This window comes from Seriola aureovittata, chromosome 1 (assembly GCF_021018895.1).
Source record: "Seriola aureovittata isolate HTS-2021-v1 ecotype China chromosome 1, ASM2101889v1, whole genome shotgun sequence".
NCBI classification, from domain to species: domain Eukaryota; kingdom Metazoa; phylum Chordata; class Actinopteri; order Carangiformes; family Carangidae; genus Seriola; species Seriola aureovittata.
Genome location: NC_079364.1, coordinates 19454728 through 19472604, shown reverse-complemented (window position 1 = coordinate 19472604; position 17877 = coordinate 19454728). Strand labels below are relative to the sequence as shown.

Sequence of the window (17877 nt, the reverse complement as noted above, 5' to 3'; positions counted from 1 at the left end):
TCTGGACACTCCAGATGGTTTGAAGTTTATGTATGTGCGTGTGTGAGCACACATACTGTACATGTGTGCGTCTCTGTTGCTGCCAGCTTGTCCGTTTGGGCCTGTGTATAGGTATTTACATATGTTTGTGTGCCTTGTGTTACTTCAGACAAACAAGAACATCTGGTATGTGCACAATGAGCAAGTTCTGATCTCATTTTGATGGAAAATGACAAAAAACACACAGAAACAGACACACACATAGTTTGTTAGCAGTTGGTTGACTAGATTGTGACCTAGTAGATAGTTGTGTATGGAGTGTACAACACATTTCTGTATGTGTGTGAAAGAGAGTGTGTGTTCTCAGTGATATAAGGTTAATAAATCAATAACCGTCGCTATCTGAGAAACAATTACTGCTGGCTTTCATGTTGGCCACACACACACACACACACACACACACACACACACACACACACACCGTGCTACGTGCCCTGTATATTCTAGTAGGTTTAGGAGTAACCTGTATGAAGTGTTTGTCAAGGAGAGAGTAGCAGGAGATGAAAGCTGGAGGAGAGAGGAGAGAAGTGAAGGTAAAGTCTGTAAATGAGGGAGGAGGAGAGTGAAGACTCAGAGACTCGAGGCACAATGTGCCATTGTGGGGGATCCTTAAACCCTGATTGTCTTTTATTTTTCTCTTGGTGTTTCACTTTTTCACATCATACTTCACTGTTGTGCCTTTGATGCAGCTGAACAAACTGTGGAAACTGGAAGTTGCATACTGCTTTTTTCCATTAAATCCTTTTAGCCTTTTTTTTTCTTATATTTTGCGTAATAACATTTTTGTCAGTGTTTGGTTAGCTTTTACAGAGTTTTGTTTTGCTTTAGTTAGCATTGGCCTTCCTCACATAGTATGTTTTAGCTGCAATACGTTTTGATCTTCTTTTGTTCAGTTCTCGTTGATTCCGGCTTGTTTTTATCCACTGCAGTTACATGTAGCTTTTACCAGATTTGTTACACATTAGCTTAACTTTTGGCAGCTTTAAGAACTGCTTTATTATTAATTTACTGCCTTTTTTCTCCAGCTGAACTTTACACTTAAAAGCTATTCATAAATACTTCAAAACTTAGCTAGCTCTGTGGAGTCTGTTCTTCTGTGTATGTGTCTGTGCAAATACTGTATAGCTCCTGTCAAATACATTCAAATGCAAGTATTCAGTAGTGACTGACACTCAGTGGAAATATCATGTGCTGAAAATACTGCTCAAATGGCACAGATAAAAGAAAAGGTGTTGGAAGAGCGTATAAGCACTTACCCATGGCACCAGATCATATCCCACTTCATGCTAGTTTTCAGTAGAGACATTTTATATTTTATGAACATGACGCTTGTCTAACTTTAAAAGAAATTTAAATGAGTGGTTTTAGTTGCATAATAATAATTATACTTAACCACAGCACAGATTTTGAAAGAATACTTCAATGTAACAATTTGTGTGCTACATTAAAGAACTTAATCTGTTTGTTGGGATGTTCAGAAATGTTGAGAATGCACAATCTGGCAGATATGTTTCAGAAAAACATGATTTTTTAACAATGTTTTTCGCTAAGAAAATAGTTGCATATGAGCTGGCTCAGTAGCAGGATGCACTGTATGTGTGTGTGTGTGTGTGTGTGTGAGTACATGTAGTTAATGTAAAAGATTTGAACTCTGTTTGTTTATTCAGTGTGATGAGAGGACAGTGTAAGGGTTGTATAAGCTCTTATGTCTGCATGTTTGAATATTTAATGTGTAAAACAACAGTACATGATTAAGTGGGTATGAACGTATATGTCACGGGAGGTTACTTCTGGTCTGAGATCAATAGATCACAGCACAAACACTGTCGGGAGTAAAGGATTAGTACCATGAAATCTAGATATATACAGAGTATGCACTCATACTCTGGCACTTTGCATGAAAGCTTCACATGACATATGCTACAGTGTCAAGGGACGATGTGAGGCATGTGTTGCATTATGTTGGAGTTCCTGCAAGTACAGGGGCTTGTTAATCTAGTAACACTTGGCACATAGCGCATACTTAAGCTCCCCTCAGTGTTTTATTTCAAATGCACAAGCCGTTACACGATTTCTAGAGGTTTTGGAGGTCACAATTAAAAAAAAAAAAAGAAAAAGTATGATTAACTTTCATCACAGTGTTAAAAATCTACATTCACTCTTTATTTTCTTGTCCCGAACTCTGTACAGAATTTAAAAATGTTACAAGGCTACAAGCTTAAAATGACAAAGTCTGTATCTTTGAAATCAGTAGTGTGTAAACAAGGCATGATCTGTCTCCTAAGTCTTAACACAGAATACAAATTTGAGTTCCTAGTATTTTAATATGATTTTGTGTCCTCTCTCTCTTTCAGCTGAATCTTGTGGTGGTGTAGTCCAAGGCCTGAATGGCACCATAGAGTCGCCCGGTTTCCCCCACGGCTACCCCAACTACGCCAACTGTACGTGGCTGATAATAACAGGGGAGAGGAACCGAATCCAGCTAACCTTTGTCACGCTGGCGCTGGAGGAAGACTTTGATATTGTATCAGTTTACGATGGACAACCGTCACCGGGCAACTTGAAAATGAGGTTAGAAATGATTCTTTCATTTACAGTCTGATCTTCTCTCCTGCTTTTCTGTTACTCTGATCTCTCTCTTCCCTCTTTCTCCTTGAACCTGTCTGACTCACACATTGACTATAGCCTACCCTCCACTTCAGCTCTACTCATCTTACCTCCTCCGAACAAAAAGCCACAGCTTTGGATTCTGATTTCATTTAGATGGAAAATGACACAATGACTAAAGATCGAAGAAGAGAATCAGATTTGGGTGGATTTTCTGTGAAATTCGATGAAGTTAAAAAAAAAGAGACACCCATTTTTGTGCATGGTCCACTGAACTGAGATTTAACAAAGGATACGCTTTGAAATTCCACTGGTCGGGAAGGGTGTTTTATTTTCTGCTAAAAACTTCATCAGTAACACCGTCTTTAATAAAATTTAGATTGGTGTTTTTGTTGTGATATAGGAAATTTATAGCTCAAGTGAAAAGACACAGCTTTGGGTTTGAAAACAAAAAACACTTGCAAAACACGAAGTTGCAGATAGCGCAATAGCAAAACAGAAATTGGTTTCAATATTACATATAATGTAAGCTGTGTGTTTCAAACTGAGTCCTCTTCTTCAGTTGTTATCAAGGTTGTTAAAGAAGAGGTCCCTGGAAATCACCAATTGTAATTCACATAGAAACAATGCGTAAAAACAGAAAGAAGCGTAGTTGTTATGCTACGGAGGAGGAGAAAGATTTGACTGAATTTATCATCTCCGAAAGAGATGACACTAAAGAAATTACATTGCTGACATGACAGTATGCAACTTTTAGGATCATTTTCAGGTTCGTACATTGCACATTAACACGGAGAGATTTAGAAATCTTTTTACTCTACTGCAACTGAAAATTGAGCTAACGATGTGACTGAAACTCTTACCAATGAAGCAGTGTTGAGGCATTTAGTTTTTTACATGAATTAATAATGTAGATATTGCAAGAAAAAGGACAAAGAGTAATATTTTAACAAGAAAATGTATTTTATCAAAATTATAAAAGTTAATATTAACTTTAGTACATCAACAGTGATAAAACTCATGAACACACAAGGCAGATGGAACAACGGTGACCAGATTGTGAAGTCCACATTCATCGGACGTGGTCAACCTCACTGCAAATTTTAGTGCCTTTTTATTCTGTTTTTCAAGTTGAATATAGTAATGTCGTAAACATGCAGATACAACCAATCTGGATGGCATTGGTGGAACATTTAAATATTAATTTTTTTTTACGTTGATCCAGAAAAAAAGAATGTACAGGAAAATATAAGTCACTGGTGAATTGGCAGCATCCCTACTTGGTGAGTTGTAGGACTGTAATATTGTTGCAGAAAGGCAGATAGAACGACATCTACAAAGCTGGCAAACTGTGGGAAGCTTATTCATAGTGCTCGGCTTGTATGTAGGAGGGGATGAGCTGGGACTGCACCAAGTAGTGTTTGAGGTTGGTGGTGCAGTTATGGATAACAGTGGGTTTTTCCTTGAAAACATTATGTAGCTGTGTTAGTGGCAGTGTTTGAATTGAACATGTTGGTTGTTTTTCCTGTGAAGAGAATAGTGTAGACTGCAGACTATAATGATTGGTGGGTTTGTGTGAAGGCATACAGTAAGTATCACCGTCAGGATCCTGTCTCTAGTTGTCGGCTTCTTTGTCAGGGCTATAGTAAACAATTATTTATAAGATGTTTATGTGAAATAATGAGCTAAATCAGTGCAGAGGTAGGAAGGTAAGTCCAGGATTCAAGACTTCTGTGGAATTTTAAGAATATCATTTCTTTATAAAAAATCTGTGCATTTATGTTATCATGGTTCTGAAAAATTGTGAAAAGTGTCGCCAGGTGTTTCAGATTGTTTGTTGTTATAGAGAAACATTTTGTTTTGATATTTACAGATTAGTTTGATTTTGTATTTAATCAAATCCCAAAACTCAACCGCGAATCACTTCCCTAATTTGTTCCGTCTGATGCTTCTTGTGTTAGTTATTATTTTAGCAGCTCTGTGGGAGAGCTTTTGCGACATTGTTGCTTGTGATCTCATCTGCCTTATTCTACCTGTTGCTTGTGCTTCAGATCCGCAACAAGCAGACTGGACTAAGAGGGTTTTTTTGGTTTATGTTATGCTTAGCCTCACTGAACTGTGCTGTGATTATCTCAAGGCTCAAGGGACTGTTTCAAAACACATATTTATTAGATCCTTCACTATGCTAATTCCCAAAATGTCTTTTCATATGTCTGTGAAATGAGCTTGAATAGCGATTAAGTATACTGAAAAAAAATCATAAGAAAATGATAAAATATATGAAATATGAAAATCAAATTAAAACTCCCAAATAAATTAAAAACCATAACTGATCTTTGGAAGATTTTTTAATGCCTCCTTTTAATTATTTTTCTGTGTGCTTCCATCTGTGTCTCTTTTTTCTCCTCTACCTTTCATTTTTCAAAACGTAGCTCATTATTCAACTGGCTGCCTCTCCTGTGGTCAGTTTAAGATCACACATGCAGTTCAACTTAACTTAATGTATTCACAAAATACATAAAGCTTCTATGACAAATACCAGGATTTCGGGGTTTAGCTTAGAAGCACCATCTTGCATGTATAAGCTCAGAAATTCGACTTGAGTTGACTTGATTGTATTAGGCCTCCAGACTCTGCAGATGACAGCATGATCAAGGCTAGCTTGTCAGGTACTACACCTTGGACCCCCTACTGACTGTGTGTCTTCAGAGTTGTTGGCCCGAGGCGTATTTCTGCTGAGACAGTGGAACCACCAGAGTGTGCTGTCTGCAGGCCCTACACTAAGTGAGATGACAGCTGCACAAGAAATTTCTAGTGCTGTCCAGAACTACAGCTGTGGCGTGTGATGACCCCTCCAGGCTGATTGCTCCTTCCGTGGCTAAGAAGGACAACAATGTGCTCTTATCTTTCCTCCTTCCGATTCAGTGCTTTTCTTATAATCCTAGCTGTTCTCAGATCTCATCATTTTTTTTGTTGGAATGTTGGAACAATGGTTTGTTTCTGCTTATTATGGGACCACCCATCATTAATTAATTAGAAAAAAAAGATAGTTGTGGATAACTACAGTGGCAAGTGATGTAGCAAGATGTGGCACTTGCAACCTTTTGCCAGCTTGGTGGCTCTGTCGCTGCCACTTGCGGGTGTTAATTGGCTCTGGAGTTATTTGGCACTCACATTATCAGACAGCGACCCAAACATACCAGGAGTATTTCAACTTCTCTGTCCCTTGCAAGCCCTCAAATGTAAAAGATCAGTAGAAGAGTGGTGTATTAACTGCTTACACAGCTTCTGGCCTTAAGTGCTTTGAGCTCTTGCAGTGAACCCATTCCCAATGTCATTTAGATCAAGTGACTAAGCTGGAAGGTGCAGGCTCATTCTCTCCTCAGCTCTGCTCTGTTGATGTTAGCACTTCTCTGAATGGTGTGGACATTACTCAAGACAGGCAGCATAGTGCTGAATTGAGACCACTGGCCAGCCTTCTTTTGTGCCCTCGGGGTCTTCCTGGTGTGTGTCACTGCTGGCAAAGCTTCGGCCCGGCCTGTAAAGCTTCCTCCAGCTCCAGCTGAGCGTCAGTAGCGATTGAATCAGATCCACCATCCCCTCTTTGCTTATTGGACTGTAACTTATGTTTTTATATAAAACATTTCACCCTGTCCATGCAAGAGCTGATTCCAATTATCCCACTGCTTCCCATTCTGTGTCTGAGCTACGAGAGGGCAGCGGTCGGCCGGTTGACCTAAAACCCTCTCCTTCTCTCAGCTTCTGGTTGAATGGTGTAAGACTTGCTGATATGAACCTATCAGACTGCCCACATGGACAGTGGGATGAAGGCAAGAGGAGCTGACTGGCTTCTCTCTGTTCACAAAGAGCAGCACAGAAGAGGCAGGATATATCTTTTTCTCACGGCCCACCCCTCAAACTGCCCTTGGACCTCATGTGTGGGGAATGCTGAAATCTCATATATAGAAGAAGGGCTGACCCATCATCTGTGGCCTCTTCTTACCAGCCCCAGCTATGCGTCAGCAGCTGTAACTCTGCTCCATCCCACTCACTCTGATGACTGATGTCAACAGTGTGAAAATATTTATTTCTGAAACTGAAAAGCTTCTCTCATACAGATATCACTGTCTTCTCTGTGCCCCTGTCTTACAATGCATAAGAAAGTCACAGGAGTGGCTTTCCAGCCAGTTTATTCAAAGTCCCCATTCCCTTACAGGAAAGTTTGCCAAAATTCAAGATAAACAGATGAAACCTTGCTTGCTGCACATATAGATGGACAGCAGAAAAAATTCTGAAGGAATAGTTGGAAAAGTATCTATGTACTTTTTTAAAACACTTTTTAAAACTGTAAAACCTGTGCCCATTACAGCTGTCTAAATTCCAGCCCACCACTGTTCTGCATCAGTAAAGAAAGTAAAACTTTTTACAGCCATCACTCAAGCCTGCGGTGACTGAGTGATACTCAAAAGATGGATTTCATCACTTTAAGTATCACTTTAAAGTTCTTCTGTTTGTCACTTTCATGATAGTCAAGTCTCTTTGGAACATAAAGTTTATTGCAGAGGAATTGGTGTAATGGCTGCTTCTGATGTAATGTCTTGCTTGTGAAAAGTGTCCTCACATTCTGATCAGTGTCCTTTCTTACACAGTCTAAGGATAGAGGTTTGATTCTGTACTTCAGTGTCGTGAGTCATACATTTTGTGTATCCTCCAGTAGTTAAGGCTGTCTGGGAGTCAGCAGCCGTAACCTAGGAAAGCAGGTATGATTAATTGGATGTGGTTATCCTGGTGGATCCTGGTCCAGAACTCTTGTATATAAAGTTAAGAGGTTTTTTTGTCTGGTGTCAAAGATCAACACTGTGATTTCTTGCTGGAGTCACTGGCAGTGGTTGATATAGCTGTACACAACCATTCTGGTAATGCTGCCAGTCATTAGGTGGGCATGTTAGAAGAGTGTGAAATGGGGCTTTTATGTCCTCTAACACCAGCAGCACTGTCACTGTAAGTGGCATGCACATATGTTAAGAAAGTTCACTGAACGCGTTCGTGGGGGCCACCAATGTGAAACTGTCCTCCGAAGAAGAACAACAGCAACTGTTGTTTAAGTCAAAACAACATATCTTTACGTTAAAGTGACAATGCCCTCTAGTGGATGTTGTGATTATGACAGGGGCAATCGCGGAAATAAAGTAATGGTATTATAAAACGACAACCGTAGGTAGGAGAAGGTTGGGGGAGAATGGATGGGTAAGCAAAACATCAGACTTTAAAACGGGAGATCATTGTTAATTTCCTGTTTCCAGCTGACAGTTGGTGCTGTTTTGACAAAAAGTTTTTACCTTTGTTTATTATTGTAATCATGATGGAGCTCCCCTAATGCTAGCGAAAAAGCAATGTCACATCATGAAAAAAAAAAAATTCTTTGGCAGCGATTTGGAACAGTTTTGGAAGTCACAGAGAAATGATATCCTGCAGGGGTGTCAGATCACAAAATGTTTATATTTGTTATCTACAGGCATGGACAAACAACTTATTTTGTCTTTTTTTTTTTTGCCAATACCCACAGACATTTATAATTTTACATACCCTCTTGATTCTAGCCCCCACTTGGACCAGTCGTCCTACTATTAAAGATTTAAAAAAAAAAAAAAAAAAAAATTTCTTCTTTAAGATGCTGCTGGATTTCATCATACTTTTAGTTAGTTTCTCAGAACCAGACAGAGAGCCATTATGGAGTCAGGTCAGAGGGTACTGCAAGGCAAGCCACTGACATTCTTATGCTTTGTGTCATGTACCTTCTGGGGCTTGTGTCAGCAGCTTACCGTATTTCCACTCCTGCACATGAGGCGCTTGCAGAAGTGGTCTGTCAGGCTGCACTTGGACCTGCAATTTCACAAGTTAAGTGATACCTTTTTGATCCCTGTAAGACGTTTTTTTTTTTTTTCTTTTTGTACTTTGTGTGACCCACACTTAAGAAAATTAATGAGTTCGTCAGAAGATCACAAACTTCTTGCCATCATATTTATTTAGCACAGGGTACAAACATTTCTGCCCTCCTCTAGCCTTGGTCCTTCCATTCAAAGGGCATTGTTTTTATGTCTTATCTATCTTAATGAACATCTGCCATCATGGTCATAGCAATGTGCCACACTCTTTTTGTCAAGTAATGCCACTGTGTTGTTGGCAAATGTTTTCTTCAAATCCGACACATAGGAGCTTTAAAAAACAAATGCACAGTGAGCCTGGACAGGTTTGATGTTTATTTTGGCTCTAATGCTGTAATCTTATCTACTGTATTACAGTTTTACAACGATTACAGAATTACAACTATTCTTATTAGCAAAACATTGTTGCTTGGAACTCTACCAGGGCCAATGTCACATAAAAGGATAGTTTCTGCATGTTTTGTCTTTTTGCTTTGCTTGTTCATCAACTACCCAGGCTTCTGCACCCTAATATAATATACAACCACCATACTGCTTCCTGAATGAACAATATCAATAAACATTGATTCCTAAGGCAGAATAGCTGACATATGGAGAGAAGGTTGCAGTACTACTTATATCTAATGGAATTGAAAGCTTGCAAACATCATCTAGATTAGAAGTCAAATCTACACAAGCTCAATGGTGATAAAAGACAAGCCATAAAAAAAGGAACTGCTTTGCATGTTGTCAGTAGGGAAGAAAGATTTCTGGCAAATGCATATTTCAGCTATTCATGAAATTTAGAAATAAAAAATAATTGCCACTAACACTTGATGAGCTAATTTCCATCACAATTGCTGGGGTTCTTGTTGTTGTGACCAGAGAAATTGGTTTATTGTGCACTGATAAGAGACTTTGCCCCATATTTCAACACTAAGCACTGAGTCCCTATTTATGTCAGTGGGGGCGCACAGAATATTGGGAACACCTTTCGATATGATGCACTCCATTTTAATGTTGGATTGTTGCATGGTGTTTTGAGTAAACTTGCAAATATATACTATATTTATACTACACTACCTATACTATATACATATAAGTGTAAATAATTATCATCTCATGTCATTATATATAAAGACATGCTCAAGTGTGTGAAGACAGGTTTGTTGCGTAGTATATCGCTTATGTGTTGGCTTATGTATGTGTGCATGTATACTGCACTATGTGTGTGCAGCCATGCACCTGTGTTAGAGAGACACTGTTAATTATGGAGCGGAGCGATTATGGCACTAAGTATTGCTGTGTTTTATCAAAGTAATTAAGAAACAGTGACATAGCTATTAAAAACATACACTTGGGTGCACCCTTATGACCCACTGTGAAACTGTGAATATCAGAATTTGAGGGAGACCTTGAGGGAGATTTGAGGAAACACTGTTTGGGGAAACACTAAGAAGGAATATGGTCCTTAAAAACCTTACTTTGGAAGATACACACCTAATTTGACTAACTTGGACTACTCAAAGCTCATGACACACACCAAACAAGACTGTGTGTTTTGTTTGTCCTTCATCTTTGTTACACTAATGGAAGAGACTTCACTTGAAAAAATCTTGAACCTGTCCTTTCGTAGCCTCCTTCACTACCTAGCTCCTCTTTTTCTAAGCCTCTGCTTCCTTTAGAAACACCCTACCTGCAGTGAAGTGGTACTAGTCATGTCTTGAGGATCAGATTTTTCAGTGTTGTGCATTTGTTGTGTTTGTTTTTGTCACTGATCTTTGCTCCTTACAGCTTATTTCAGGAAATCCTCCTCTGTGCTCTTCACTTCCTAGAATTATATCGCTGCACTTGGTCTTAAGGCAACCTGTAATTACAGAATTCACAAATATGATGGGATTATTGGATTATAGGATTTATAGATATAGACTTTTTCTTGCAGTTGCCCTCGTGGTAATCTGTGCAAGAGCATAAGGAGAGCTGCTACTATATAGCTGTACACACATCAGTTGAGTTTTTAAGCAAGTATTTCCATTGTTTAAGATTCAAATGATGTGCCCAGGTTTGGATGTTTTGCTGAAGAAAGTTAAGTATTATATTCTATTCAACTGTAGTATTTTTTACTTTTGTATAATTAAAGTAATATTTCTCTTTCATGGTGTTTCTCATCATGGGGGAAACAATCACTTAAATGGCATTTAGACCATGAGATGAGACCAAAACTCCTCTGAAATGCATACTAATGAAATTATTTTAGGAGGGTGAGTAGCTACAGGACACGTCTGTCCTCGTCTGCAGCCTCTGCCTCTACCGGTGCCAGCGGTAATATTTGTCACAGACCACCACAAATTCAGCTGGAAGAATACGTGAAATGATTTTGGTAAGTCAGCTCAACCAGCAGTTGTTGATTTAATGATAAAGCAGCAAATGTAGCCAATTCTAGTCACTCACTAAGACACCTATCCAGTCTGCTACAGGATCTAGAATTTACCGACACATTTCTACTCACAATGTCTCTTCCCGGTCCCTTCTGGATCCATCAATGTAATTGTTGTACAAAAATTAGTCCAGGGGTCACAACAAATATGTATTTCACTCCATTGTTTTGTCACATTTCATTGGGATAGCCAACCCTAACTTTGCCCTTGCAGATGTAAATACAAGCTGTGTGTAGTGGTAATAGTAAAGCAAAACATACATTCAGAGCAGTGTTTCTACTATAGCTATAGCGGCTGGTCAGAGAACTGGTTTGGGTATATGGGTAGAGAAGGCAGTGGAAATCACAGCGCTCTGCTGTGAGGGAGGAGAAGGGGCAGAGAAAGGTTATCAGTGAGCTGTTGTGTCTTTATTGTAGAGAGATGGAGACAGCAAAATCAAGAGAGCAATACAGAGAGAAAATAGAGACAAGGAGAGAGAATGACAAGGCTAAAGGGTAAGGTTCATGCTGTGCTGTGTGTGTGCTACCTTGTTCATTCAGCACCATTGTACAGAGACACAAAAATACACACGTGTACACGTAGAGTTGTCTGTAGTTTTTGCTTCATTGGTTGCTAACTTTAACTTCCTGGTTCCTGTATTCTGCTGTCAAACACATTCTTCATTCTCCATCTCTTCTCCTTTACCCTTTTCTCCTCTTTCTTTCTTTCTTTCTTTCTTTCTTTCTTTCTTTCTTTCTGTCTTTCTTTCCTTCTTTCCTCTGTGCTCTTCTCTTCTCAGCTCAGTCTCACTTGTTCGTGTTTTCGATACTTCAAGCTGCTAATGGTGTATTTGTTTATTTATTTATGTATGTTTACTGCAGTTTGACAAAGGCAGTGAATATATTGTCAAGAAAATCTCAAAAGATCTCAGAAAGTCAGAAATTTACATACATTTTACATAAATTCATAGATTAAAATGCATGAAAGAAAAAAACAAAAACTGAGGAATGGTCTTAGATTAAAGAAAAAGAAAACTGGAAATGTCTGAAGGGGAATTATTGATTTTCAGCATCGCAGCTGCATCTGCGAAAACAAATGAATAAGAACTAATAGTGGAGTAAAACATCCAGTGAAATATCCAGTAATGCAAAATATGACGGTACCAGGCCTTTATGAGAGATATTTCATTACCGTGTTTTTTAATTCCATGTCAACTGTACCTAACTGTGAATTTACTGCAGATATGACGCTCAGATTGAAACCTTTTGTCTGAAAATACTGCTTTTATTAGCAGCTGGTGTAAGAATGCAATAATGAACACACACAAAAACAGATAGTGAATAATGTATTGATGAATAAACAGGATATATATTTTGTCAAGGTAAATACAAGCACAGTTTGTTCAATTATTTAAATAAACTACTTCTCAGTAGTTATATATGGTTTATATTGGTAGAGATACAACCACTAATTGAGATCATTACATAGATTTTACAACAGAAGCAAAAATAAATAAATAGATAAATAAACAAACAAATGTCCAAATGACAAAGACAGCCAAAGGAGTTTGGATACTGACTTTAATTTAAAGCAATGAGAAATTTCATAAGTAACCTTTGTAAGTTTCATCAACAAATACCTTTACAGGCCTTGTGTTGAGAACACACACACACACACACACACACAACACACACACACACACACACACACACACACACACACACACAAGCTTAGACTACCCAGAGTAACTGCAGAGTAAAAACCACACTTTTCTGAGAAAAGTAGGCCAACACTAGATAACCAGGCAATGGAACTAATCCAGGACTACCGCTAGGGAAGGAGGGAGAGAAGTGAAGGGGGTGGGGGTGTGTGAAGTGAAGGTAGGACTGCTGGGGGAAGAAGAGACAGAAGCATGCAGAGAAAGAGACATAGGACCAGACACTGACTGTAACACACACACACTCACACACACACACACACACACACACACACACACACACACACACACACACACACACACACACACACACACAAAAACAGCGAAGATGCTAAAGCTAGTAGAACTAAGTCCCTGTGCGGTTGGTAGTTCTGTCCGTCTGTCTGTGTCTTATTGTATTCTTGATAATTCTCTAAGATGCTTCGACTTGTCACCAGCACATCAGAAAGTTGAGTGCAGTTTTCACATTGTGATAAGAGTTGAACAGGGATGGAAACTCAAAGAATTTCTGCCGAATACGCTTTTTGATATCTTTTTCATCCTGTTGTTTATTTATTTGTTGAACAGAACACTGAGGCGGCAGTGTGGCAAACAAAGTTTCAAGTCGGTCTGTCTTTGTCTATGTGGACTTAAATGAGTACCCCACAGAAGACTTCTGTTTTAATTATCAAACACTCCCTCTGCAACAGGTTTGAAAAAGCTATGATGTCTACGACAAAGTTTTTTGTTGTGGACAGATCAATCGATTGCCTAAATGTTTCAGTGTTTCAGTATTTTTATTCAGAATGATTCTTTAAAGTTGTGTTACTTTATTTCATTTTAGTACTTTTTAACTTGACTGACAAGTCTTTGACATTGTCAAAATCTCTTGAGCCCAATCAGTCAAAACATAAACACAACCAGTTGTGAACTTAATGATCCTTTGGCTTTCCCTGGGATTTACAAATCCTAGTTCATGCCTCAGATTCCAAGGTAGCCGGGAGTATTTTGTCAGCAGAAAAATGAATGTGTATTGTTGTCAAGAATGAAAATGACCAGGAGGAGCAACGGTCGCTGGAGCAGGCTGTGGACTGATGCTGAGTTCAGCTGTTGGGCTGGACTGTAGGACTGATGAGAACATTTAGGTCCACAGGCCTCCTGCCGTACAAAACACCTGTTACTGCTGAGGCACAACAGGGGGTGAGGGGATACAGAAGGAGAGATGAAGCAATAGAAAGAGGAACTTACAGGTAGACTAAGGGATAGAAGAGATATGAGGAGGAGGAGAGCGAGAGACAGTGAAAAAGATAGAAAACTGTGGGCCAATGGCCTCAAGCTGACCTTTGCTTAGGTCTGCACTAATTGTGCATTTTGATCACCAGTCACAGTGCAATTACACACGTGCGTGCACACACACACACACACACACACACACACACACACACACACACACACACACACAAACACACACTTGTTTCACTATCTCTGTGGGGATCATTCATTGACATAATGGATTTTTTAACCTGACCTTCTAACCTTAACCCTTGCTCTAACCCTAAGACCAAGTCTCAACCCTGAAAAAGCAGTCTCTGCTTGTGGGGACCTCAATTTTTGTCTCCATGGTGACACGAGTACGCATGGGTCAGTGTGTATTCAGGTTAAGTCCCCACCAGGATATAAAACAGCCCACACACACACAAACTCTTGTATGTCCCTGTCTGTAATATTGCTGTTAAACTGAATTCCAGTCACATTTACTCAGACATCTGCAGTAAGAGTTTAATTTACCGTGAATCCAGATTAGGCCTTGTCACAGAAGTTTCACTTCAGTGAAACATCTGAGTTCTTACTTCAGTTTGTTTACACAGTGACAGAGCACTGAAGCAAAGCACAAAAATAACAGGGTGAGAAAAATACAGTGACAAGAAGAAGAAGAAAAGAAAGTTAAGAAGAAAAAAAAAGAAGAAAAAAACTCCAGGGGTTCCCTAAACAGATCTGGCACCAAACAAAAGAAACAAAACAACAAAAACATCAACAAAAACAACATCACAATTCAAAGCACAGACCTACTGGATACACCAATCTGAATGACATATGCACTCATGAATAGTTCACCATGAGCATCGGCCACCCATAGTGATGTCATTCAATTTCTTTCAGAAAGATACAGCCTGACCATCCATGTGTAGTCTTCTTCTACCCACATGATATTCCCCTCCTACTTATGGGTACTGGGAGGAAATTATCTCTTTGCACAAGAGGTTACAAACAAGACTGAACACAAACAACAAAGCATCTCCTTACACTGCCATTCATAGCAACTAAAGAGTAAGTTTACTGGAACAGCTGTGAAAATGCAGTTCTTCTACCTCAGACAGCTTACTTCCTCTTTGCAACGGTGTTATTAATGTCAATGAAAATGAGCATGAAAACTAGGCAACTTGTTCATATACACCTGTGATTACAGAAAAAAAAAAACAGTGGAGGGTTCATAATTTTAGGTTTTTGCTAATTTCCACAGAGAAATTACAATGTGCAGATCAGTTTAAAGCGTTGACTTTCTGATTGAAAGTTTCCTCTGTCTTGCATCTGTAACCACACCCAAGAGTGATGTCACAATGTACTGACACTCCCACGAGTGCACCTGTACATCACTGCAGCAGGGTGGGAAGTTAAACCACCAGAGGTCAGCAAAAACAAGATTTGTAGCATCTGTTAAGTTGCTTTTTAAACTTGATTTCATGTCTCCACACACCCCAAAGTTGTTTCTGTGTTTTCTGCTGCAAGACTGAAACAAGATAAACAAACCTACAATGAGTAGTTCTTGTTGCTGACCACCCAGAGCTACAGGATTTGATCTCACTGGTAGAAACTAACAGAACATAAACAAAAAACATCAGGCTTTGCGGAGAAACATTAGTGGGCCCTTGGAGTTTCAGGTAGGTTTTTTGTTGTTTGTTGTCTGTTACTGCAGCACTTTTAATTGCCTGCATGTAGCTGTTGTTGATAGTTTTTGGGATTGGGATTAGAGATGCAAGGGAAAAAACAATGTGCTGCACCTCACTTTTCCCTACAATTTTTTTTCCTGGATGTTTGAATTATTGATTTTTTTAGACCCCAATTTTTAATCAAAACAAACAATTAAACCTGCATTCATTTTTCAACAGTTTAAACCTGAAATAATGAGCCCATCATTACAGTCATGACTTTCTTTTACTGAGAATTTACCTCAATATTAATGACCCTTAAATGTTTCAATGCTGCGCTTCGTTTTGTTAGATGTAATTTTTTTTGACAGTACTACTTTTAATGGGCTGTCATCACATTCATTTTTAATGTCACAGCTGTTGTCGAAGCTCAAAATGTGTAGAACAATCCTTTAAACTCCTGTGTAGATTTAGACATGCACACACTCTCCTTCACGATCAGTACTGTATGGCAAATATTTGCAAAACAGAATCAAAATAAAAATGTTACTAATTCCCAGAAATAACTTTTAACAAATTAAATTAGAGTCGTACAGTGAGGTAGAAAAATAAACCAAAACTAATATTAGATAGAAAGATAGCCTTTATTACCATCCAAAATAAAATAATTGGCTCTGTTGCTACAAGTTGTCACAATCATCATTGTCTTCCTCATTATTATATTCATGTGGCTGCTGTTGTGTAACACACCTAGTCTGAGTCAGCTGTACTGAAGTAAATCCAAACAACGACTTCCCTACAGGGATAAGTAAATGATCATGTTACATGTATGTCCATTGGAGGCAGTGCTAAAATATCACCTCAGCTACATCTTACTCTACGCTGAGAGTTTAAATCAGATCTATTGTAATAGCCATTTCTAACTCCTCTAAATCTGATTTAGCCCTACCCCTCCGCATAGCAGTTGATTTATATTTTGCATTTCAAACCATCAATACATCATTAGATATAATGTGCGCAGGCATGTAGACATGCAGCCCCTAGCACTCCTTTTGACACTGGTTGACTGACTGACTAACCGGCCGGCTGAATGGCTGTCTGTCATTTTTAGAACATCTGAGCTGGCATTTATCCAGAAAATCTCCTGTTGTTTTTGCCCCCTTTGGGTGTTTGCTGAGCGGTTATATGGAATCTACACTTCCTGAAAATACAGATGAAAAAAATGTTTGTTTGTTTCAGACACATCAAGGTGGAAAGGCTGGCTGGTAAAAAGCCAGAGTTTGAAATGCCTCCAAAAGAATCTTTTTTTTTTTTTTTTTCTCTACAGATACATCAAAGTACAGAGAGGAAAACGCTTTGATATCAGAGGCAGAAACCAAATGATGCTCTCTACTTTCTAGCTTTCCGTTTTATTCATACATCAGGAAATAACAGTTCTTTTCATGCTTCACACTTTAAAAACTTTTAGCTAAATTGCCGACCAAAAGTACCAGTTCATCTAAAAATAAGGAAAAAAAATTTTGCAGTCTTCAAATATGAAAATGTAGGCTAAGGAAACTTCATTTCACCATGGTCAATTTTTAAAGTTTTCTTTAGATTCTAGTTCTTTATTCTTTTATTCATTAAAAAACTTTACAGGCAGGGTGTTTGTGATTTTTTTCCCCCTGTATTTCATTTCAGTTAGAGACAGAGATGCAGGTTTTATTCATATGTTGCTGACAGGCAGAAAAAAACATGATGAGATGGAGCAGTGTTTGTTTCCTTCCATCCATCTCTCCGATTCCTCGGCTTGCTAAGACTCCTCTGTTAACCTCCCCCCTGACTTTCTGTATCTCTGTCTGTCTCTCCACTATGGGTTCACCAGAAAGAAAAAAAAATACTACTTTATTTTCAGTTTCACTTTCAGTTTTTATACACTATTTCAACCACTTGTCAATGCCTCTTCATCTCATTTTTAGTCTTTCTCTCTTTCATTTGCAAAGTTTTTCTCTCCATTCCTGCCTCATTTTCTACCTCCTACTGTGGTTCTCTGCCAGCAGCTTTTTCCCTGATTGGAAACTTTTTCTTGTTTCACACACATATGAACATGCAGATAAACAACTGCTTCCACACAGTACAGTAGGACTACTGGGATGGAAGAAAGAGGTTTTCATAATGAGAGGGACAACTCGGGATATAACAGCAACTGATGATAACTCTTGCGATGTTACCACACCAGCTGCAATGCCCGTCAACATGTTGGCGTTCCGATCCATGAGTATTCGGTA

At 38.8% G+C, this 17877-nt stretch overlaps 1 protein-coding gene across 1 annotated transcript in view; it reads left to right on the top strand.

Annotated features, from left to right (window-relative positions):
• Window positions 1-17877, top strand: part of LOC130174222 (CUB and sushi domain-containing protein 1-like) — a 409154-nt gene that overhangs the window by 88544 nt on the left and 302733 nt on the right. The window contains exon 2 of the mRNA XM_056383857.1: window positions 2394-2610. Within this exon, the coding sequence (XP_056239832.1) occupies window positions 2394-2610 (217 nt within the window). The remainder of the gene's footprint in view (window positions 1-2393; window positions 2611-17877) is intronic.